The sequence below is a fragment of the Lagopus muta genome, chromosome 4, assembly GCF_023343835.1.
Source record: "Lagopus muta isolate bLagMut1 chromosome 4, bLagMut1 primary, whole genome shotgun sequence".
Taxonomy (NCBI): Eukaryota; Metazoa; Chordata; class Aves; order Galliformes; family Phasianidae; genus Lagopus; species Lagopus muta.
In genome coordinates, this window is record NC_064436.1 from 56,826,705 (window position 1) to 56,851,139 (window position 24,435).

At 39.0% G+C, this 24,435-nt stretch overlaps 1 protein-coding gene across 4 annotated transcripts; it reads right to left on the minus strand.

The window, feature by feature from the left end:
- Positions 1-209: 209 nt before the first annotated feature.
- Positions 210-24,435, minus strand: LOC125691785 (ADP-ribosyl cyclase/cyclic ADP-ribose hydrolase 2-like). Of its 4 annotated transcripts, none has more exons than XM_048941599.1 (9): positions 24,059-24,435; positions 20,351-20,480; positions 19,018-19,153; positions 18,505-18,587; positions 17,848-17,924; positions 16,399-16,491; positions 14,538-14,624; positions 13,983-14,042; positions 210-2,621 (listed from the first exon to the last, which is right to left on the minus strand). In XM_048941599.1, exons 1-9 carry the CDS (start codon positions 24,226-24,228, stop codon positions 2,618-2,620), a joined length of 840 nt encoding a protein of 279 aa, XP_048797556.1. In that variant the 5' UTR covers positions 24,229-24,435; the 3' UTR covers positions 210-2,617. The 4 variants fall into 4 exon arrangements, with proteins under 4 accessions (XP_048797556.1, XP_048797553.1, XP_048797554.1 ...); XM_048941596.1 differs by lacking the exon at positions 210-2,621 and adding an exon at positions 6,852-10,436; XM_048941597.1 differs by lacking the exon at positions 210-2,621 and adding an exon at positions 10,322-12,376.

A 24,435-nucleotide genomic window follows, 5' to 3' on the forward strand; every position in this document is an offset into this window, starting at 1 on the left:
CCTTTCAATACTTAAAGGGAGTCTATAAACAGGAAGGGAGTCAACTCTTTGACGGGGTAGATAACAGCAAGACGAGGGGAAATGGTTTTAAGTTGAGGGAGGGAAGATTTAGATTGCATACCAGGAGGAAGTTCTTTACTGTGAGAGTGGTGAGGTGCTGGAACAGGCTGCCCAGAGAGGTTGTGGATGCCCCGTCCCTGGAGGTGTTCAAGGCCAGGCTGGATGGGGCCTTGGGCAGCCTGGTCTAGTATGAAATGTGGAGGTTAGCAGCCCTGTCTGGGGCAGGGGGGTGGGAGCTTGATGATCCTTGAGGTCCCTTCCAACCCAGGCCATTCTGTGATTTAATGAGTTTTCCCCAAAATGTTTCTTGCATGTGTTTTCAACTTACTGCAGTTCAGTTTTATTAACTAAGGAAATGTCACATTGGAAAAACAGAAGTTGTTATCCTAAACAATTTAAACAATGAAACTGCATTCTCTGCTTGTTCTAGGTATTGAAGATGCCTACCTTCAGGAAGTCTGAAATCAGTTTCTTTTTGAGTGGCACAACTGGAATAGTTACAGTTTAAAACTTTTTAAGAGAGTTGTTTATCAATAACCTGTTATGAGAAAACTTTTCCTTCTTTTATGATTTGGTTTCAAATTGTTAAGAATAAATAAATGAGGTGAGTACAGGCTGAGTTGCTCTGAAAGCTGATTTTGCTGCTGGTTTGTAACTCCTCAAGCTGTGTAAGGAATGGAGCAGATAAGTAAATGCCAAGCCTCCTTTCAGCAAGCCTCTGCTGCCTGATCAGCCTGAGTAATAGCACCAAGCAGAGATGAAGGGGTGGCAGGAAGGCCAGCGCTTCAGGAAATGGTTCTTTCTTTCTCAATGTGAATGTGAGAATGAACTCACTTCTTGCAAATGTTCTGGCACAAGAGGGTAGGCATAAGTAATGCAATAACTGTCACTGGGGTGAAGTGCTCGTGGATCTGCGTGCTTCTCAGGCTGGTGTGCCAGTGGCTACGTGTGCCTTCTATCGAGAAGCTGACAATTTTAAGTAGTGCCATGTCTGATAAAACTTCAGGATTTAGCCTTGGAGCTATGTGAATTTCCAAGACAAGGCTAAATTAATACTGTTCTAGGCAAGGTGTGTCTGTTTTTCTGCCAGTTTACACTGAATCCCTGGGAGGATCAGAAAGTGGGCATAAAAGATTAGAAGACAGACATGCTTTAAGTGTGTAAGTGCCAGTCTCTACTTTGATACCATGTAGCAGCAGGAGGCTTCTGTAAGAATGCAATTATATGATGCATAATTTACTAGCCTGCATTAGTACTGCTAAGCATATCATAAGAAAAAAGCAGCTGGTTTCCACTGCTCCCTGATGGATCACATTTTTGACCCAGCAGAGCACAAACAACCCCCAGCCATCCCCAGCAACCCATTCAAGAGTTACACTTACTATTTAGCATCCTACTTCAAGCACAGACAGTCCTGACACCAAAATATGGCTGAGGACACTAATCCTTCATGAAAGAAATATCTGGCAGCAGGGTAGGACCAAATAACACTAACCTGCAAGTATGAATAAGAAAAAAATATGTTGTGCATCTTTTCAGTGCCCTGGGTTAAAACTCACCTCTAGAAAATGTTTTTTTTTTTTTTTTTTTTTCTTCAGTTTCTTCAGTGAGTAAAAAGTTTGAAAGAATTTGATTGTATCCTGGCTGTTCCTCATGATATTCTGTTTCTCACGTGAGTGTGCGCTGTTAGAAATAACATCACTGCCTTTAATGGGATTAAACTTAGTTATATTAGAACTGAAGTTCTCCGGATGGTAGGAAATAGGCTGCTCCAAAGGCTACAAAATCAGGTTAGAAATCATGAAGAATCATTATAGCATAATGCTCTGGATTATGAGGATAGTACATCAGGCACAGTGCCACTAATAACTGTGGACACCTGTAATTGCTAGCTGTCAGTGCCCAGCAGAACTTCAGAATAAGGGAATTTGAACTGAAAAGAGCAAAGCTTTTAAAATAATTGAAGAAATTATTCCTTTCCTTTTGTTGAAATAGCAATGACTGTTCTTTTCATAGCTTCCTGGTTTCACAGGGTAACTGCTGTCATAACATTTAGAGAAGGCTGAGATGAACAGTGAAAATGAGAAATGGGCTGAGGTAAGTAGAACAGCAAGTGCAAAGTGACAGCTGTGAAGAGCAGCACGCCATCCAGCCCTGCACCCACTACCGTGAACAAAGCTTCTGCAACAAGGTGTCTCAGCACCCAGACATCTCTGCCATGCCTTCTGACAGAGCCATGCCTCTACCAGGAGCGTGGGCTGACTTACCTTCTCACTTACTGCGTGAGACAGTTTGAACACCAGCACTCCCTTGTCCCAGATCTCTTTTTCTCAACTGGTTGCCGTTACCCAGCTACCTTGTTCAGCTCGTTGCTATCATCTTGCTTGGGTTGTTGTTACTTGATAAAAATTTCTACTCTAACTGTATTTGCTTCCAATGGAAATTCTTTAGGGTTACTTCTGAAGAGAAAATGTATTTCTACATTTTGAAGTCCAAGTACCAGACTGTAGTGAGGGTTCATTTCCTCTGAACAAGACAGCGTAGCTCATCGTTCACCCTATCTGCACAGGAAGAAAAAAAGAAATATAACCAAAATGAAATGAATGTGCACGAATTTAGTAACAAGAATAGAACTTCTGCAACTCACTCCATTAGACTTCGGATAATATTGGTCAATAAATTGGCAAGTCTTTGGAAAGGAAGGGACTGACAGGTGGAGGAATGGAGAAGCAAATCAAGCAATGCATGCCTCCTTTCATTTGTAAACCAGGCTGAAGACAAAATATCTTCCCACTTACAAGGTTGCAAAGCCGTTCTACAGTAGCATCTTTACAAGTGATACAAAGTGCTGTGTGGGGATACAGAATAGGTGTTGACATTGCTGACTGCAGGTCAGTTCCTTACAGCTCCTCCTGAGGGCTCTTCCCGAGGTGCAGCAAACCCAACTGACGAACTAAGTAACTAGGTTTCAAACCTTGGTCAGCTAATCTGACACTGCAATGGTTCATCATCTTGGTGGGCTTTAAAATACATATATATGTATATAATTATTATTGTTTTTAATATCGTTAGCATTTTGTCAGTTCTGTGAGAACAAATTTCATACACTCCTCCTTCTGCTTTGTTGCTATCTATAGTATATCTACTTAAAGTATATTGAAGCTTTGAAGCTATTCAAAAGTTCGCAAGTCTTTTCTGGCTTTCCTGTGTAATTTGCATACAGAACGCAGGGCTCTGTGACCATGTGTTAAATTGTATAGCAAGGGTGGAGGAGTTTGATGCATTTGTCCTCTAACTCTGTTCTGTTGCATTAACTGTCTGTCTTTGAATGGCGATTATTTGCACCTGAGCTATGTCTAAGTAGATCACCAAACAGTTGTTAACACGGATGCAAAATTGACTGCTGCATTTATTTAAACAGACATGCATTTATTTTCATTTTCAACTTATAATTGTAGACACTTGCAGCTTTACAAATCTATAAGGTTTCCAGCCTGAACTCATCTTCTGAAAAACCATGGAGAAATTCAGTGACCTCTGAAGTAAGAATGTTGTGTGTGTGGTAGGGGCTATCCATTGTTACTGAATTTTGTGTGAGGAGATGCCCCTGAAAATAGCTGCAAAAATCAGTAATGCCTTAATTGTCACTGAGTTGCTAATGGACATTTCTGAACTTGTTAATTCACCCATATTTGAGCACCCAGGGGACATTTCAGTTCAAATGGAAATACTGTTAGAATTTGCAGCAGAGCAGAAAGCCCAGAAACTTTGCACTCTGTAGATGTTGTGGATAGGCCACTTTGTTCTTACATTTGCTGTAAGTAAATGTATGATTTCTTTATATCCCCAATAATACATTTCCTAGGAAGGATAGGAGGTCTGCAGAGGGACCATCAGCATTACGTGCTGCTGTACATGTTAACAGTTGCTGGAGAAATACCATGTCCCATCCCTCTTATCTAACTGGGGATGCATGCACATTCTTCCATACTCATGACATGTTTTGGGACTAATGCAGCATGTAGGTTTGAAACTGCAAAGTTACCTCCACTTCTCCAAACACAGATCACACATACCATGGGTTCTGCAAGCATGAGCAAGCCCACCTGACTGGAGGCTCAAGCTGCCGCACCTGGAGTGTGATAAAATGCCCTGTAAAAAGGCACCATCCAGCAACTGCTGCTTTGCCCATTACAAGCTGCTGGGGCCTTTTTGTTTCTTTCATCCGTGTCACTGCTAAGCAGCTTCTTTTTCCATATGGAATTTATTCATTTTGTTTTATATACTGCTGAGGGCTTTAAAAGGGAGAAATGAAAATACTAGATCAGCACATGTTGATATGCATGATGCCTGTTTTTCTCTGCAAAGCATTCTGCTATCTTGACCGGAACACACTGTTTTTTTTCCTATGCATTTTTATGCATTGTGACAGTGTGGGAGGACCACATGTCCCCACTTCGTCTTATTTTGCCAGTGACCTTTCCATCACCCTACACGCACTCTTGACTGTAAGTAGTGTGTCTCATCGCGTGACGTCTGCAGGAAGTTGATAGAAAGAAAGAAGGAAGGAAAAAAAAAAAAAAAGAAAAAAGAGAAAATAAAGTAAAAGAGAAAAAATATAGATACCAATAATAAGCAGTATCAATAAAATCTAGCAAATCTGTTTTTGCTTTTAGAGTAAATAAATGCGAGGAAGCACATGGATGAATGCTGTACTGTATGCTGAGATAGATGCCCTATTTTTGAACTGCAGAGTGTGAAAGAGCCAAACCAGCAGCCCATGACAGAGCAACATCTAAAATAACATTTTTGTATTTACACAGATTCGAGCCACTTGTTTCTCCTTCCTCCCCACTGCGTTTCTCAAATAAACTGCTAACTACAGAAGGGCAGGGTAGAGTAATTCTTAAGGCAAACAGCACAAAGCTGTTTCATTCCTGCATGACTCACTGCATGGCCTGGTTCATCTGTCCATCATCTGTCACATCTGCAACTGAGAATAAACTTAGATAGGCACAGGCAAGGTCTTCCTCCCAGGGCTGAACGTTCTAGTGCTATGTACCAGCACTGGCATTCAGTGACCTGGTGCAGTTGAGGAGTGATTCTCCCCTGTGTTTTAGTAGGGATGAATTGAGTCAGGGACCAGTTTCTAGCTGTTAGTGTGAGAAGCTTTTTGATCAGAATTGACAGTTGGTCAGAAATGAGTACTTAGAAAAAAGAATTGAAAAATCGACTCCCGAAAGAAAAAAAAAACACCAAATGATACAGAACTGTAGATGCACCCTGTTTAGTTTGATAGAAAAACTTCTGACCTAATGACTGGCTTTTCCAAAGATCTGGCGAGGATGCACCCAGGGGACACTGAAGATAAAAAAGAAAAAAAGCAAGAGCTAGTTGATTCAAGGGCAATCTCCTCAAATCCCAAACGTGGTATGTCCTGATGGGCAGGAAGCTGAACTGTGGCAGGACTTCAGCTCAGCTGAACTGGGAATCCCGGACAGAGCTTAACTTCAATGTTGGAAGAAAGTGCAAGAGGAATGTCTGGGAGCAGTGTAGAAGCATGTCTCAAGATTTTAGGTTATGTGGTAAAGTTAATTCGCATTCCCACAAACAGGCACAGAGAGACAATGGTAGGTGAGGAAGTAGAAATAAAACCCAGCTGAGTTCTACCCAGGCCTATCACAGAGGCTGTGAACTCATCAGAGGCACATCTGCACAAGCACAACAGAGCACGGGGACACAAAGACAAGCAGGGACATAGATCAAGGGCTCTGGAGGGTCAACCACCTTGCCTGGGCCTTTCCCAGGGCTGTACCAGTGTGGTATCCATCATAGTGGCCATCAGGAGAAGCTCTCTGGATCACCTTGAGCTGTGGGTGCTGCTGCTCAGGGGATGCAGGGACAGCATTTCGTGACTTTCTTCAGGGTTTTTAGGGGGAAGAACTGAAGGTAGGATGAGGGAGGATCAGCTGGACTCAGCCCACAGGCTCGAGGGCCTGTTGTATGCATGTGGTGACAGTGACTGGAGTGACTGCAGCTGTGTAATGAGTATCAGGATCAGCAAAGCTTGATCCGGTGAGCAGGTGATGTTAGCCATCAGGTTTTAAAATAAACACATCCAGTTTGACTGATTGCTAAAAATGCACGGACAGCTAAAGATGTTATAAAAATAAAGCCGTCTTGCCAGTTAGACATCAGCATTGTGAAACAGAAAAGGAGACCAAGTATGTCTTTTCCAGAAAGAAAATATTCAGTAAATGCCGTTTTTTGAAAACCCATGGTATCATTCACCAAAATACATCAGAAGGGACTTCTGATCCCACCATTTGTTTGCTCAAGGTTTCTGATACACATCCATCAGCCATTTCAAAAAGAGCATTTTTGCATTTTTTGGTTCACAGTTTCTTACACAGGCCAAGTGGCATGTTTGTAACAAAACAAAGCCATAGCGAGGGTTTGTGCAATGTGCTAACAGCTCCCCTGCAAGCACTCTGCTGGAGCAGTGAGCCCACAAGCTGTGGAGTAACTCCAGAACAGTGTGAGTAAACAAGCTGCTTCACTCTTCTGCACCTTCACCTTTTATTGGTATGCCTTTCTACTTAACTGTGTCAGAAAGCAATGGCTTAGACAAAGTTTAAATAAACATTCATGAATTTAGCACTTAATTCACTGATCTGCAGACTAGGAGGCACAAATTGAATGAATTCAGCATAAACCATGTTGTGAAGAAAATAATTTTTTTTTTTTTAATCAATAAATGTTTATTTATACAGAATGGAACAGCTGCAAAAGAAGAGACTGCCAGAAAGTTAGAGATACAACAAAGCTGTGACTTAGTAGGTAGGGTTCTTCTGATTGCATGAGCAGGCATCCAACTTGGGGCTGTTTAACTGTCTGATGAGGTCGCCGTACTTCTTACTGCAAACCACTTTTCAAAGTTTACTTTTAGTGCAGAGTAAAAACAAATGCATTCATCTCACCAGCTTTCCAGGGCTTGTTTCCTGGCCAGTGCTAATTATTATGCTGCTTACACATTTTGGAGCAAAGTACCCAGCAGGCTGCCCTCCCACTGTGGCAGTCAAGGAAACAAAGTTGATATAAAAGTTTGCTGTGCAGGCGCAAGGTTGTGTAAATTGCAAAGTTTATCCTGAACGAACTACAGGAAGTAGATGTGCCCCTTGGAACGGATCAGTGTGAACATAAAACAGGAAACCTGACAAACAAGCCATATGCTTTTGTATATGTGTGTTTAAATATTTGTCCAGGATTAGATGCTGTATCTTCCAAGTTTATCAGTTATTCTAACTGTCTTTAGATTCTTTTTGTATGATACATGCCATAAGATTTACTAGTAATCACTCTCCTTTTTCGTATTATTCCAGCAGCTCCTATTTTATGTAACCCCATTCTTTTGGGTAGTGGTGACAAAAGTCAAGATGACAGCCAAGAGATTTCACTCAGCTTTGTGGAAATATCAGCTCTGAGCTTTCTGGCACCTTTCATCAAAACAGAGATCTTCCTCGTCAAATGGTCACAAGTAAAGGACTAATTACCCTAGTACCTATTACTTGAAGAAGTGTGTATTATTAAATATAATTTCTCACTTCTTTTCCCTTTTATAAAACTTTTAACATTGTCTTTTTTTCACCCATATTCTGCTAAAAGTATGAGGTAACTCATCTGAACTGAAGATCAGATTCACTTTTGCTGCAGGTGGCAGGAAATAGCAGAAGGCAGATGGTGAGGGGCTGCCCAGATGAGGTGGATACTCTGGCACAGTGTGAGGGCCAGGTATGTGCTGTGCTCCAAGGCTCTAGTTTCCGTAGCCCCTCTGGCTGCCAGCCTGCACTTGAGATGCACTGCTGCAGGGGAGACAGAGTCTCCTCTGAGCTTGCCTTTGTAATTCCCAGAGACATACAGGAATTCAGCTACCTGCAAGAATCAGCAGATAATAATCTTCACCTTGTAAATAAAATGGCAAGTAAATTTAGAGTGGGCAGAAAGTGGAATTAGAAAAAACCTGAAAATCAGAACAACACTTGTCAGCTGCTTGAGCCACCCTAACATTTGCCTAAACTAAGATGCCATGCCTCACCATAGTGAGCTATTTTAAGCCAAACCTTTTGGTCTGCTAAAAGCACTGTTCTTCCAATTTACACTGTCTGTTGTTGAAGCAGAATATAGCAGAATTATTTCCAGCAAATTATAAAGAAAACTATCATAGAAGTTAGCTTCCTTTGAACAACTAAGTGTAATACAGCTTCTTGAGATTGAAGTGGACGTTTCACTACATTTGAGATGGCTGATTGGAAACAGGGTCATGTCAGCTGAATATCTCACCAGGCCAATATGACAAAAATAAACACCAGCAGCATTAAAAGGGCAGAGAGGTAAACAAGTTGTCCTTGCTTTATTCACATTAATTTTTACTCCAGAGCACTCAACAGTTTGCATTTAAGAGCAGGTAGAGCAGACAAGAGCAGACATACTTGTATTCATGCACATACATGCTGATAAAATGAATTACTCTGAATTACAGTTCTGTTTTTGTCAGATACAACAAGCAGAAACAAATAGGTTAACAGAAGGGAGAATGGAGATAATCATCCTTGTGATAATGGAGAATGCGACACAATTGAGTCTACGAGTGGTCCAAAAAATGGGCAATGATAGGAAATACTGAATTAGTATCAGTAGCTTCTGCAGGTTTGTCTGCATAAATGCAAAGCACCCTGTGATGCTATGGTACATGATACTCTCATTTGCCATGACTAGTTGAGTACTAACAGACCTATTCCAAATAGTGGCATCAAACTAGATTCAAAATGAAGTGATAGGTATATGATGTCTTCAATGAAATATTGACCCCTTAAAACGTTTTCCCCCCTGAAATGCATTTTCAGACAGCTGTATCTCCAGCACTGCTAGTACCAAGTATGGATGACTGAACATTTTGAATCTGTATTTGAACATCATTTGAACATCTGTTGAACATCAGCAGGCATTCAGACATTGTAATTTCTCAGAATGTGACACAGCTTTTATATGAGGCGTTTTGTTAGTCAGAGCATTTACCAAGTGTTATGCACTATGCACCTACTGTATGGCCATAGAAATAGCTGAGAGATAAGGGATTTTCTTGCTTGCAACTTTTTGCTAACATCTCTCCCTCCCCCAGGGAGTAACAAATGACCTCATTGTTTCTCACTCCTGTCCTGCTGCTTCAGAGATGCTGGCTACACTGTTCTTTCACATTAATTAAAACAATTACATTTAACTCAGAAGAAGAGATCCATACTCAGCTTGAAATTTGCTGCGTTGAAGATCTGAGGAAGCCTCTGTATTTAAAACTTTGCCTTCTTTTCCTAGCTATATTTGCTGGTTTGCTAAAAATCTCTACAGATGTTCCTGAGCTTTTCCAACAAGTTGAAGGCACTTTATTCAAAAGATATTGGAAAGAAATAACTGCTGTCTTTGCTACTGAGTTGATGTAGTGGGAAAAAGCGCAAGAATGTTAGAAATGAGAAAACAATGCCAGATGTTTCTGAATATGTTGGTCTTGTCATAAGTGAGTCCACTGAACAAAGGTAGATTCTTGTCTGAATTTGAAATGTTATAAATCTACTCCCTCACATCATGGCTGATGACGTGTGGAGCCTTCTAGACCTGGTGATGCTGGCCATATTGCTGGTTATGCTGTGGCCAGGAAATAGCCAGCTGAGGAACAGCTGGAAGCAGTTAAGAGTAAAATACTGCATGTAAGAACGTATGCCTTGCATGTCCTGTAACTATTACATCCATATAATAGTTTCACTTCAGTTTGGTTCAAACACTATTAAGGAAAATGAGTTTAATTTTTCCCACTATCTCACCTATTATGTTTTCTGTCAGGTAAGTTATCTTAAGTTCTCCCATTTGAAATCCTATTTCCTGCTCCCATTTACCCTCCTACTGGGCAAAAAGTTTTGTTTTCCTTTCTGAAATACATGAATAGAGAGAAAGCATTATTCTCATTTTCATTCTAGAGAATTTGGATAATAGGAGATAGCAAGGGAGTTCTTCTGTACAAGAAAAGGAAAAGATAGGTGAGGCTTTCTAGCAGCAGTAAAATTTTTTTGTACTATTAGTAGTTGAAATCTGGATAGAAGTATGCAGGGTTTCAACATGCATGTTTGCCAGTCCCAGAACTTGGGTGAAATTGTGGTTAGAAATTAATTGAAGCCAGCCAAGTCAAGAGAGGATTTGGATTCAGTCTATTCACTTAGTGTACTAAAGCAGATCTAAACAAAAAGGCTACAAAGGAAACAAACATGAGCCTGTTCCAGCTGCCTCCTCTGTCTGAAGATATAGGTCCTCTTTGTGCTGCTGGTGCAGATCTAAAGAAAAGAAAACAAACAGGATGTTCACAGCACAAGGCTGAGCTAGGATTCTTTTAAATATCAGAGGTTTGTTGCCAAGGGTGAAGTTTGTAGTTCAAGTACTAACCCAGAAGATTCTTTGTAAGCTTGATACCAGGTTCCCTTCAGCTGTCATGATTTTATAAACAGATTTACCTGCGTGCAGAGCCCTGAGAACACTTCTTTCTACCTAGTCTGTGCATACTACCTGTACCTTCTTTTATCTCCATATCCATGTACCCTCTCTGGCTTACAATTGAGATAGTATAGAGCTCTTCTAGGTGGCAGTAGTTCTGAAGGTCTATATTTTTAGAGTCTCCGTACAGTATCCAGATCTATTTCCGAGACTCACTGACACTGCAAAAACGCAAGTAATAAATATCTCTACTAATTGCCGGCACTGGGCTGCCTTTCTGCTTTTTTTTAATACATCTCTGCCACCTAGTGGGCAATTTTTTGATTACACGTTTTCTTCAAAACGGGTAACAAAGCTCAAAAATTTTGGCTCGGGAGAAACACAGTTCAAATTTGGAGAGGTGTTAAGTTCACACTTTAGAAGCCCCACGTGGATCACAGCACCTTCTAAGCCATTCCTCTGCTACCCTGAGCCAGCCCTCTCCTTTGCAATGCTGAGGTAACAGGAACTGTGGTCACAAAAAGTCATGTGCATAACTGATGGCTTTGGGCTGGAGACATCAATCTCCAGAAGATAAGAAACAAGGTATGGATATTGTAACAGCAAACAGCCATACTGGCAGGAGATGCAGCAGAGCCCACATGCTTACTCTCAGTATTTATTACTGAGGTATTAAAATGTCATGTGTGTACACCAAGTACACAAAATGCAAAAGAAGCCTCTTTTTAATGGATATCATAGAATGGCTTGGGTTGGAAAGGACCTTGAAGATCATCCAGTTCCAACTCCTTTGTCATGGGCAGGGACACCTCTCACTAGACCAGGCAGGCCAGGGCCCCATCCAGCCTGGTCTTGAACAGCTTCAAGGATGGGGCACTCACAGCTTCCCCAAGCAGCCCATGCCAGATCCTCAGCCTCCTCATGGTGAAGAATTTCTTTCTAACATTTAACCTAAACCTCTCCTCTTTTAGTTTAAAACTGTTACCTCTTGTCCTATCACTACATGTCCTTGCAAAAAAGTCTTTCTCCATCTTTCTTGTAAGCCTCCTATATATAAATACTGGAAGGCCGCAATGAGGTCTTCCCAGAGCCTTCTCTTCTCCAGGCTGAACAACCTTGATTCTCTCAGCCTCTTTTCATAGGGGAAGTACTCCAGCCCTCTGATCATCTTCATGGCCTCCTCTGGACCTGCTCTAACAGGTCCATGTCCTTCCTGTGCTCGGATATATGCTGTTAATAGCGACACCATTAATGACCAAACTCTCCCCATGCCAGTTAGTGGACCATCACAGAGGAAGAATCCATCTACAGAGAAAACAGATCTATAAGATGAACATCAAATAATTTATAAAATATCTGCTTCAGGGTTCTTTTTGAAAGGATGGCCAATTTTAATGGAGAGGTTATTTTTACAGAGAAGTAAGTATTCTTTTGTGTTAAGTATTTTGGCTACTAAAATTTCTGGGATAGGCAATAATATTTAGCATGCAGATTGGGAAGCTCTGTCTTGATCAGGGAAAGCATAGATTTGAAGTGGATTAAGCCTATTGCATTGCCATGCACATAAGAGGGAATAGGAAGCTCAGGAAGAAAAGAAGCAAGGAAACTTTTCCTGAGGATGATAATGGCTGAGTTGTTTAGTAATTACTCCAAGAGAGTATGAAACTGGTGCTTAGGACATGCTAGTGATTATGTTCATTTTAGTACCAACAAGGATGGATGGGAAGAGGTCACTGCTGCCCTGCAAACAGTATGTGGTACTGCAGAAATGGTATGCCCATCCCTTAATTGAAAAGAAGAAGACAAAAAGGTTTCCAAAAGCATTTGCATCCAGATTTCCTCAGCTGAGGAATGCAGCTCAATGACAAAACCTTAAGACAAAAGGATTAAAACCTAGGTGGAGAGAATAGTCTTCTGCTAAGAGTTCACAGTACTGTATTTTATAAAGTCCTTTTCCAGTTTGTGAATATCATCACTGTGTTCACAGCTGTGATTTTGCATGGAACAACTGGATTTTCCTTTGACATATATGAGCAAAGCCTTATAATTCACTGGCAGAACAAGGAAACCATATTTTAATCAACTCTTCAAGTGGTATCCAATAATAAATAAATGCCTCAAGAAGTCAGGAGCAGTTTATTTCTTATATCCGGTAACTGAAAGGATTCTAGAGCTATCAGTCATTTCTACAATCCCACTGTTTTCATTGTACATTTCTGGGTGGGTGCTGGGGCATAATTTTGATGTAAGAATAAACGTTGCCATGTGATGAGTGACCAGAACAAACAGTATAATTTTCTCCGTAAGGGTGCATTAAAAATTGAACGTATGCTGTGGATAGCAACATACACCTCCTTTGTTGTGCTAGAAGAGGCATTACTGCCACACAGTCTCAGTTTAGAGGCAGGCAGAATGCATCCAAAACTGCATGTAGGAGCTGTGTGCTGCCATATCCAGGGAGAGCAAACTGGGCTATTGGCAGCAGAAGTTATTGCAGCATTATGTGGGTTTTAACATGCAGAATATTTGCAGGTGTCTGAATTAGGGCAGGAAGGGCAGTAGAACATAGAATGTGGACAAATGTATGGATTGTGAATAAAAATAATAAAACTAGAGAACAACTTCACATTTGTGTACCCTGCAACTTGCCAAACTGTGAGGTAGCTTTCATATTCAGATGATCAAATATTCTATATGTGTAACAACATGTAGCTTAAACGACAAATGAAAACAGCCATCTTTCAAGTAAAATTAACTGAAATAAAATATAAATTAATTTACTTCTCTTCATGCAGAAAAGAACAATATTGATTGGAAGGAAAACAAAACTCATTAAGGGAGTGATGCTTGCTCAGTAAAAAATGTGTATTTTGGATGTAAAGTGCTTTCTCTGCAAATAACCTACTGGACAAAAGTAAACATATTAAAATGTAGAAATTGAGTTTGCATATAAAACGGAAGATAAAAAATCTTCCTCAAAATTTGGAACTGAAAGTTCCAGTAGTTGGATAAATGTTCTCTAGTTCTATTGCCATTATTTCATTATTTTATTATCTATGCATATTAACAAAAATAATTCAAGATTTGGAATAGATTTTGCATTAGAACACTCATGTTTACAAACTTCATTCATACCATCAGACAATGATTGTGTGATTAAAGAGAACTAATTTACACCTAATTTGCCATAGCAGGGACTCACTGACAATTGTGCACAATTTGTAGCCACAAATCTTTTACTCAATATACAGTAAGTAATAAACTTTGGAATAATGCACATTGCTTATGGATTACGTATTTATGATTGAGATGGAATATTAATTGTTGGCTTCTGCATTTTTCACATGGTTATAAGGAAAGCGAGGATGGACTGAACTTCTTTTACTTACGATGAAAGGGTACACTTGGAATGGTCAGGATTGTCCAAGCAGAGTAACAACATTACAGGCCTGTGAAGAGACGGTTTTGTTTTCCATCTTTCAGATTGAAAACTAAGGAAAACTAATGAAGAAACCAAACTCAACAGCACTACCATGTCTGAAGATTCCCTACAGCGATACTCTGAACTGGAGCTGTAAATACTATTGTTACTAAATAGTAATTCTACAGATATTCAACAGATTTGAACTACTGCTTAGATTTTCAATCCAGATAAACATTTTACAGCAAACTGGAATACGAGGCCATCTTCTGTGTCTAAACCTGGATAAGTACAATGCTGCACTTACTTATGCAATCATACAATAAGATGTAGTACTTTGCTGAATTCATTGTTCTGAAATGCCAAGTCTAAAAAATGTGGTATCAGCTCTCTAAGCAACAAGTTTCTTACCGGAGTCACAACTTCAGAGGCACTTATTTGAAGCGAAGCAATAATTTAAAGTAGATCAGTTAGATTAATTGCTTCTGCAAATCCACTGCATTTATGAAGGATTTTCACTTACTTGTAATCGTCAGTGCAGATGACATCATAACCAAGGGCTTTCAGCCTGTCTTCTAATATCAGTACAGTATTATATCCACAGGAATCTCTGTGAGAAAGAAGTTGAATATTATTGCAAATATTTTATTTTCTATTTTCCTTTGAACTATTATCTAGTTCCCATTGAACTTGATGGAATTCGTAAAGGAAATCCCCATTATTTGTCTCTTCTGTGTTCCTTAAAACACATAGAAAGCTGATGTAGTTTGCTATTTATAATCCTTCATTTGCTTACAGATGTTTAGCATTTTACACACTCAGTTTGCAGTTTGCACTGATTTTTTTTTTATTTGGTTCAATCAACAAAGAAAGCTTGGCATAGCAATGAACCTACTGAGATTTCTAAAACTTGCACCAGTGTCAAGCAGTAAGGCCACTATTAGTTACCCATTAGTCAGTACCCGTGACTCTAAGAAAATCATATGGTATCAAAAAATCACTCTTCATAAAGTATATAAATATTCCCATGCATCCAGCTAACACAGACTGAAATATAATCTCAGTAGAAATTCAGTGCTTGTTCTAATTCTTCTTTGTGATAAGGGCTACTTCTGCAAAGGTGAACTACACTTTTTTTCCAGATATGATTCTTCGGTTTTAAAAGAAAGGTTCAGAAATGCTGACATAAAACATGCTTATACTTGCTTCTCTTGTCATAGATTCCATAGAACTACAGTAAAATATTGCTCTGGGTTGGCAAGAGCAAAATGTAATGAAAGAGAAGCAAATGGAAAGAGATGAGATGTGAAAGAGAAGGATAAAAAAGGAATTGTTTCAAGAAGAGCATCCTCACACTCCAAAGAATCCACGTGACATCAGAGATTTAGCTGCTTGTGGTGGATATGGTGACATCTGAGGCTGTTTTTCTTGCCCCATTCAGCCAGAGCACTTTTAAGACCAATTAAGAGCTATCACAGAATCACAGGAGTTGAAAGGGACCTCAAGAGATCATTGAGTCTAACCTCCATAATAAAGCAGGCACTCTAATATAGGTTGCACAGGTAGGCATCCAGACGGGTCTTTAATACCTCCACAGAAGGAGATATGATACAGTAAATTGCAGGGACTGTGGAGATGGTTGGAGTAAAGCTCACTTCTTCTACTCCTCTACCTTTGATTCATCTATGCATGATGACTGCTTCTCTCCCTCATAGAGAGAGAACTTTCCCCCAGAATTTATAATTAATAGACCACTTAATTTTTCCTTTACCAAGGCCTATCACCTTGCATAACAATTCTGTTACCTACAAAGTCCATTTTCTACCATGTTTCTATTGAAAACCTTTACTTCATTTTTGGCTATTCTTTTTAGACTGTTTTGTTTGTTAGTTTTTAAATAAAATTAACTGCAGAATGAGACCTGTTAAAGCTTACTTTTTATTCTTGGATTGATTTTAAGTTATGAGAGAAGATGAGCCCAATTGTGGCATTTCCATGCTTCTACTGATTTCCAGAACAGTTAAGATAAGTGAAAATCAAAATAATGTATTTGGAAAGGCAAAAGAAATACTTCACATCAGCATTTAATCTGAAATTCAGTTTGACCCTTTTCCTACTAAAACAGCATGCGCTATGTCATCACTTAAGGTTTGAGATCCACATAAACGTATCTCAAACTAAGTGGACATCAGAACTAACATTAGAATTTATTTTTATTTTGTCTACTTCTGGGAGTGCCAGCTGATGCCTCCTGCGTCAGCAAAAGCATCTAAAATATTTTTAGTTTAATTGCTGAGCAACTGTAGTAAAAGTAAAGGCTAAGGTTAGGTTTTAAAAACAGGCTTAAGAAGAAAGAATGATTTTTGTAGGAAGATACAACTTACATATCTGGTCCTTCAATATCATCCACAACCCAGATGACTATTTGTGAGATCTTGTCTCTCTGGAGATAAGGTATCTCATAATCTGCAAAAAAACTGATTTGAGAAACATTTGTTTAGAACTATGTGGAAAAAAATCCCTCTGCAATAATCAAACCTCTGATCCTGCTGTGGGATATGGGCTTGCTTGCTTTTAGATTTGTATCTTATGATCAGATTCAACAGAGTTGAAAAAATCTGATTCATGTTATGAACGTGCACAAAGTGAAACACATTTAATGTGAAGTTTTGTTTTTATATTCTTCACCTTTGACGGGCTCAACTAAAGAAAGTTATGACTTAGAGGTGAATTAGAGTGAAATGAACTTTAAAATGCAAACACAAAACAAAGAGCATTTGATATTTAGCCAAAAAAAGGATTGTTCTTGTAGACTTCTAGACTGAATACAATTTTGTTTTACATAAAATTTAACAACAGCCACAAAACAGATTGATTTTTAGATATGAAATCATAGCAATATTAGTAACAGATTTGGTCTAGGAATTCATAAGGCCATAAAGGAGAAACTTCTAGCTGTGTTTATCCCTGGCCCAGAATTAATTTTCTACTTTATTGTCTTGTGTAATTTTACTTTGCTACATAATTATCAATTAAAACAGGATAATAATATGGAAACTAAATCCTCCAACATCAAATAGAAAATGCCAAATCCAACAGATTGTTTTAATGTCTGCTTTTTTTTTTTTTTTTTTTTTTTTTTTTTGTATTTTAAACACTCCAGCAAAGATGTAATGTTTTCTGACCTTATCTTTGCACTCCCACCTCCCCCTCCCATCACAATGCTTGTAATGGCTGTGTCTTCATATAATGTCTGATCCAAGCCCCAGCCCATGTGTGTGATCTGATTTGCCTATCATGAGTCTTCTAAATTTCTGCATCTGAGCAAGCAGCTGCTGCATTGGAAAGAAATCAGAAGGCTTGGGATGGTTATTGCAGTCTGCTGGTACTGAGCTGAGACCTATCCATGAAGTTAACATGTTAATTTAAACTTCTGGAGAAGTGGGAGGCTTTTACTAACAGTTACCATCTCTAGAGAAGTCTGGTATGGCTACGACTGACCAGAGATCTCCAGTGACAACAGTAGATTTGCCTGTCCAAGGTGTTCAAGCCTGTCTAAAATAGTGAAAGTATAACCAAAAAACAAGATTACAGTTATTTTTTAACTCTTTTGCTTGTTCATGCATACATGATCAGGAAAAATGCATATTCCTCCAAAACATAATGGGATCTTTAACTAGAGGAGCCAGAAGCCCAGGAAGAACAATATATAACAGACTTCAGTAAACCAGTTATTTAACCATGCAGGAGAAGACCCAAACCACTGGTCGACCTTTTTCTTTACAGACATCAGACCTTCAACACATTATTTTGTGCTCACACAGTTTTCTTACCCTCTGACTGGATAAGCTCCTCCTTCTGCAGAACCATTCAACAAGACATGTATCACCCCAGAACTGTGTTGTGCGTACTGCAATACATAACAGAATATTTCTTTTCTAGAATTCGTTTTACAGATTTTTTCTATGACTTGGTATTGTCTTGCAAGTAATGATGACCAAGGAGACAATTTTACCAGAGCAGAATTGTGAAAATAATGTCAAACTAAAACCCCAAAACCCCAGCCTGCTCATTCCAGTAAACCTGACAAAAATTATACAGCCAATGCATGAATTCAATCTATCTTCTCAAATTATTTTCTCAAACCTATAAACAACTTCTTCAGATCAGGAACACTCCTGACCTGAATTTTGGCACTCCTTGGGCTTGATCTTTGGAGGTCCTAAAGTCCCTAGTGTGCTTGTTGTGCTTAGTATATGCTTAATATGTATTAACACAGCTAACATAGAATTTGACCATGTTAGCTAAATGGGATGAAAGTCAGGCTCCCTCTGCTAAACACCATTCCCAGCCTAGAAAAGCCTCTTTGTACCCGAGGAAATAATTTAGTACAGTATGAGACTCAAATCTGTTTTGACCCAGCAATGCTTTCCTAAACCACCAGGGATGTGCTCACTAATGTACACAGTGTGTGTTAATGCACTATTTACAGTCATCGAAGCCATCCTCCAGAAAGCATCCACTGCATTGTTTTCACATTCTGCTGCAGAAGGGCAGGATTCATAGTCCAGTCCTGTCAGGAAGCATGTGAGATGTACTGTTAAAGACATAATAATGGCTACAAAAAGTGACCTCAGAAAGCAACTACATACAAGATAGTCTGACATAACACAGGAAACTGTTAACTGTTTTATTTTTTCTTAGCATTTTCCATTCTCTGCAGTTAACATTATCAGTGACATGCTGTGGACTTGATAATTTGGCTGAAATGCCCATAACTCCACACCCAGGATGCAGACAGCTCTACATTTCACGGTTTATCTCCTGTGCAGCATTGTTTCACTGTGTGCTTTCCTTAAGTATTCACACAAAACAGGAGAGAAGACAGTGGAGCTACCCAATTCTTAATTTTTAAGCAAAATTAAATCCTCCAAAACACAGCAGTCTGTCTCCATTACAGTTTTACAGGCAAGCATATAATATAGCACTCGCTGTTTTCTTACCAGTGCTGTTTTCCTGCCCACACCAGTTCAGAAAATCTCCAAAGAAGCCAAATAGAGTGTCACCAAGAGCCATGTAGCGACGAGCTCTGTTTGAAAAGCTGTTGACTAGCAGCTGATTATTTTCCCAGAAGAGAGACTAAATTAAAAAGGAAAACAAAATACAGAAGAAATGAACCACCACTTGGGTGCAGACACAAGTTTATGTGGTGCTGGAAACGTTTTAAAATATATTTTGGTATTTATTTCAAAATCAAGCGAAGAATCAGGAATATTAGCTACCTATTTATAGGAACAAACTTAATTCTTACAGTGGTGTTAATTCTGATCACTAGAGACTTCAGGGGTGTTTCTACCATACTCAGACTGGAATCGCATCTATACTAAATATGAGGCCTAGCTTTGCTTTCTTCATCAGATATTTAGGGAAAGAAAGAAAAAGAGGAGGCATTCATAAGCCAGATACAGCTTAGAAAATTGTCTCATATTTCTATGCTGGCTTATGGTGTGAAAAAAAATTGTATGTTACACTGCTACTTTCATGTTTGCAAAATGCTCTCATTAATGAATCTACACAGTCAGTAGCATTTGTTGGTTTAGCTTGTATCACCTAGAGATAAGGAACAATTATGTCAGCAGAAACACTGCTTTGTGTTACAACCTTTTAAAGAAGGCTAAAACATACATTTTGATGGGATCCTACAGCACCCTATCTCATTTCTGTTTATATGTTTAACATTTTTAACATGACAGAGTTGAATATTCAGCGCCCTAGGATTTGGTGTGTAAGCAGAAGGTGCAGACAGCCATTGCAAGCAGAGCATCTAGCCTGAGGAAAAGTAGCTGTGCAAGGTCAGGAACTGCAACAGAACTACTGGCACAGCAGGAAAAACAGGAGACATTTGTAACATGGGAAGGGAGTAACAGATAAGGAAGACACACAAATCCCAGGCTTTCACTGCAAAAACAGTGAGGAAGAGGAAATGTTAACACAATCAACCACTGCAGACACAGGGAGAGGCTGGTACAGAAGAAGGAAGAGACAAAGGACACCAGAACCCCTGGGGAGAGGATTGATGGGGGATCGAGGTCTCCTGCAGAGGGGAAGGGAGTTGTAAGGTAGTACAGAGGAATATGAAGATTACTGCTGAAGTTACTGCTTACAAGAAATGCAGATAAATGCACCGCACTCAGCTCCAGTTTAGTTTATAAGCTGCAGGTGGGCCAAAATAATGAATTATCAGCCACAGAATGACTTCTAGTCTGTTCTGAATGACTGTGATGGGAAATCTGCTAGATGTCACTGGACTGTTATCATAACATTAATAATCATTACCTTGCCAGCGGGAATTGCGTGCAATGACAGTTTGAAAAATAATTCAAAGTCTTGAGGTAGAATGTTGCAAGGATCCTTGTTAATAAAAGCATTTCTAAAGGCTTCCCATAACTCTGAACAGTTCTTCTCACTGCAATTGTCAAAACAAATAGCAGAACTGGTTTGTTTTTATTTTTTTTCCAAAGCAGAACAAGAAAGTGATTTGTTCCCCATCTCTTTCAATCCACAAAGTAAATCCCTCACAAGATTAAGACAGAAAATTTGCAACCAAGGAATAGCATGTATCTCATTTTTCTCCTCCTTACTGCAGCACCTCTCCAAAGAAACTATGAAGAAGTAAAATGCAATAAAATTAGTTGGATTTACAGTGTGGAATTAGACATACATACATTTCAAAACATACCCTATAAAGTCTTCACAGTGAGCTCTGCTATCCAGCTTGGTAGAAAGGCTAAAAGAACCAAACAGCTTTCTCAGAAATCTTAGGGATTCAAAAAGCCACTTCTGTTAAAGCATAGCTAAATATGCAAAGCTACTGAATGTAAAAATTACTCCTCAAATGTCAGATTCCAGTGCAGGAGTTACTAACAGTTTTGATGATAGAAAAATGGTTTCAACAAAGAACATCTTCAGTGTAAGCATATTTGAGGATGATGCAGCTTTAACTTCTGGAATGAGCACAGAGGCTGTGTGGGACATGTACTGTCACTGTGCAGTAGCTGCAAGAGTACTGTTAGGATTCAGCATTTAAACTGCTCATGAAGAGGTGGGCTGAAAAAAGACGCAAGGCTGTGCATTTATTTCCCTTCTGCCTGCTCTGCTTTAGGGACAATAAGCTCTCGCAGAAGGACAGGGCCAGCCAGCCAGGGATGGAAGCATCCTAAATCTCTGGATTTGCATGAGCTCATCTGAGAAAGCTCTGGACCTGCCTGAAGTAATTAAAAAGTGAATTGCTGCTTTCCTCACTTTCCCATGGTACCTTCCCCACTTACGCTGTGACAATGTCTATGCTGGGAGCACTGCTCAACAGAAAAATATACTTCACATGCACCAAGCGTCCCCAGTGTGAGTGGCTGTAATTATGAAGCTTGAATAAAAGTAGTCTCTAAAACTAAACTTAACCTAGGCATTAGAGTGTTTAGTTCATTTAATGTTATCCATATACAGAGGGGTTTCTCTTGGTGCTTCTCCTCACGAGATTCTTTAAGCAGCTGCTTTGAGATGCAGAGATTCTAGATTATTCAAAGTTAGAGGAGCCAGCTTCCATGCAGGAAAAAGAACTTTGGTCCCATGCAAAGAACTGGTCATGCTTCCAGCATCTTTTTAAAAACTAACGTACCTTAAGCAAATATGAGACCTTGACCTGAGAATTTTCAGTGATGCAATATGACCCTTGGTCAGTGGTTCCAATGATTAAACAGCTTACTTGATAAAAGGATTTGCACCCTATTTCTAACTTCAAGCTGTTAAACTTTAGCTCCTGACAACTGTATATATTTATGTCTTGTTTTGCAGAAGAGGTGAGTGCTGTCAGCCCTCACTTCTTCATGTTAGTGCTTGTAAATTATCATCAGCTGAACTCTTAACATCTTGACAGTTGAAACCAGCAGTAATTTTCTGCTTAATTCACTTGCATTTTTCACTTCATGTCTTCTCATCTCAGGTTTGAACAGCTTGTAAATCAAAAAGATTATTCTTCTCTGTTAACTCAAAATTTCTTAGTTGGCAAAAATACTTCATAAACGACAGAGTGGGGAAGGACTGTAGTTCAGGACAGTTCTTGCCAATCTTAATAGACAAAAATAAGATGTATTACATTTAATTCATAATATTTTTTTCCCCAAAAGCTTTCATTACATGCTATCTGTACAAAAATATGGCAGCTAACATAAGAGTTGTGTTTGTGTAATATAGCATACTACCATTAAACAACTTCAAATACGATTTTCGTTCAAATTTCTCACTTCTGCATTTTGTAAAATACCTCTTTTGCAATTCTGTATGTTCTCTCTTAATGCAAGGTTCTTCTTGCGTTTCTATAAGCATTTTTATGTTTTAATTGTATTGCTGTGTAAAGACATGTTTTGCCAGATTCTTTTCTGTTAGTGAAGTATTTTTGAAAATTATTCTGAAGCAAAACCTACCCAGGTGGCTATGCCTCTGTAAAAGCTAGCCTGGGGGCAATTAAGAAGCAGACAATGAACAAAAAGGATTATAAATAATTAGAATATCTGGCTTGCAGCTGTGCAATATGAAATTTCAATTTCATTTATGTTACAGTATTTTCTCATAGACCTAAGGGAGTGAGAATAAAAATATATTATGAAATTACATGAAATAAATTGTGCAGCTGCTCTTTTTATACTGCCCATTTGGTCCTTAATTCAGGAAAGCAATGCTAACGTCCAACCTTACTTTATACTGTTCAGATTAAGAATAATTTGATGTGTTCAGACTCCTCAACTTTATGCAGCAAAAATGTCACCAAACTGTAATATATAAATACTTTCTATACCACTGTAGTTACATGGCAAAGCAAACATTTCCACAGTAACCATCCTTTATGTTGCTCATTTTAGAGTATTTTGATGTATTAGTTAAGTCCTGCTTCTGCTAGAAATGAAATAGCATCTCTTAACCGCTGCAAGATAAGACTTGTCTAGTTACCTACATAATTTTTAATTAACATGATTTTGTAGCTTATATTATGTTGTAGTGGTGTAGGAACATATAGTTAAAGCTTACTGATGCTATCCACTGTGATGCATTTATACATTTGCCACGCTGGAGCTGTTTTGACAGAATTTTAGTACTGTATTCTCTGCATTAGGATGAGGTTTTATTTCCTATGGAACTTCAAAAAAAAAAAAAAAAAAAGGTTCTGATATGTTAAGAAAAATGTTGCTTTGCCTTTGTTAAATATCATAAGTCTGTTTTCAAGACAGGTCCTGAATCTTCCTGTTTTGCAGTAGGAACTGAAAAAGCGAAGCTGGGGGAAGGTGGTGGTGTTTTCCACTATTTTGCAACTTATTGAATTCTGCACAAGACCACAATTCGATACTGCAGAAATCCAGACAGCTTCCTTCTGCAAATACCTTCCAACTATCAGGAGCGATTCTGGACTGAATTCAAAGAGACTGTCCTTCAGACATTTCTCCTTTTCACTAAAGCCGAAACAATGTAAAGAAGAAAGAAAATGTGGTCATTTTAGGCTAGGGTATTTCCTCCAATTTTGTGTAATTGACACAGACAATGAAAACTCATGGTTAATAGTACTTCACTGAGTTGATTACTACTTGATTTTTCACCTGGATGAGCTAAGCAGTTTATATCAGCAGCACAGCATATCTGTGATGTGGTCTTCACCCTCTTACTTGACATGAGCTACAATACACACAGAGTAATATGCCAGTCTTTCCAGGAGCGCTGACTGATTTGGTGCTTTAGAAACATCCCCAGAACTTCTGTGCAGTGTTCTCTTTATAGAACACCCTTACTAGGGGAAAAAAGCTGAAGCATTAAAAATACTGCCTTATTTACACTGCTGGTATTATTGCAACATCCATCAAAGTTCAATTTCTGTTTCCAGAAAGCTACATGTTTCGGTTTCAGTTGGATTACTTTCATGGCTAAGAGTCATCATACTTTTGATTCATGACCAATTTGTACAGAAGACAAACACTATTCCAGAAACATGCAATAACTTACCCAACAGCAGGATTCACAATTCTAATATAGTCATAACACCTTCCAACGGTTATGCTTTCCAGGTTTTGTGTTGTACCTTCACCTTTCCATTTTCTTCCTTGCACTTCTGAAAAGTTGTTCATAAACAGAATGGAGCCTAGTAAGAAAGACAGAAAAAGGCTCTTCATCATGAATTCTCTACAATCCAAGTTCTTAAAAGAAAAAAGAAAAAGACAAAAACGACCAGATTAAATTATACAAGTTAAAGGGAAACCAATTAATATCTTCAATAGTAGCTGTAGCTCTGTACACAGCTGACAAAGTTGGACAGAAACCTGAACCTTGCCAGACAATGTAATCATACTGTTTCCTGAAATGACCGCAACCAGGGACACATC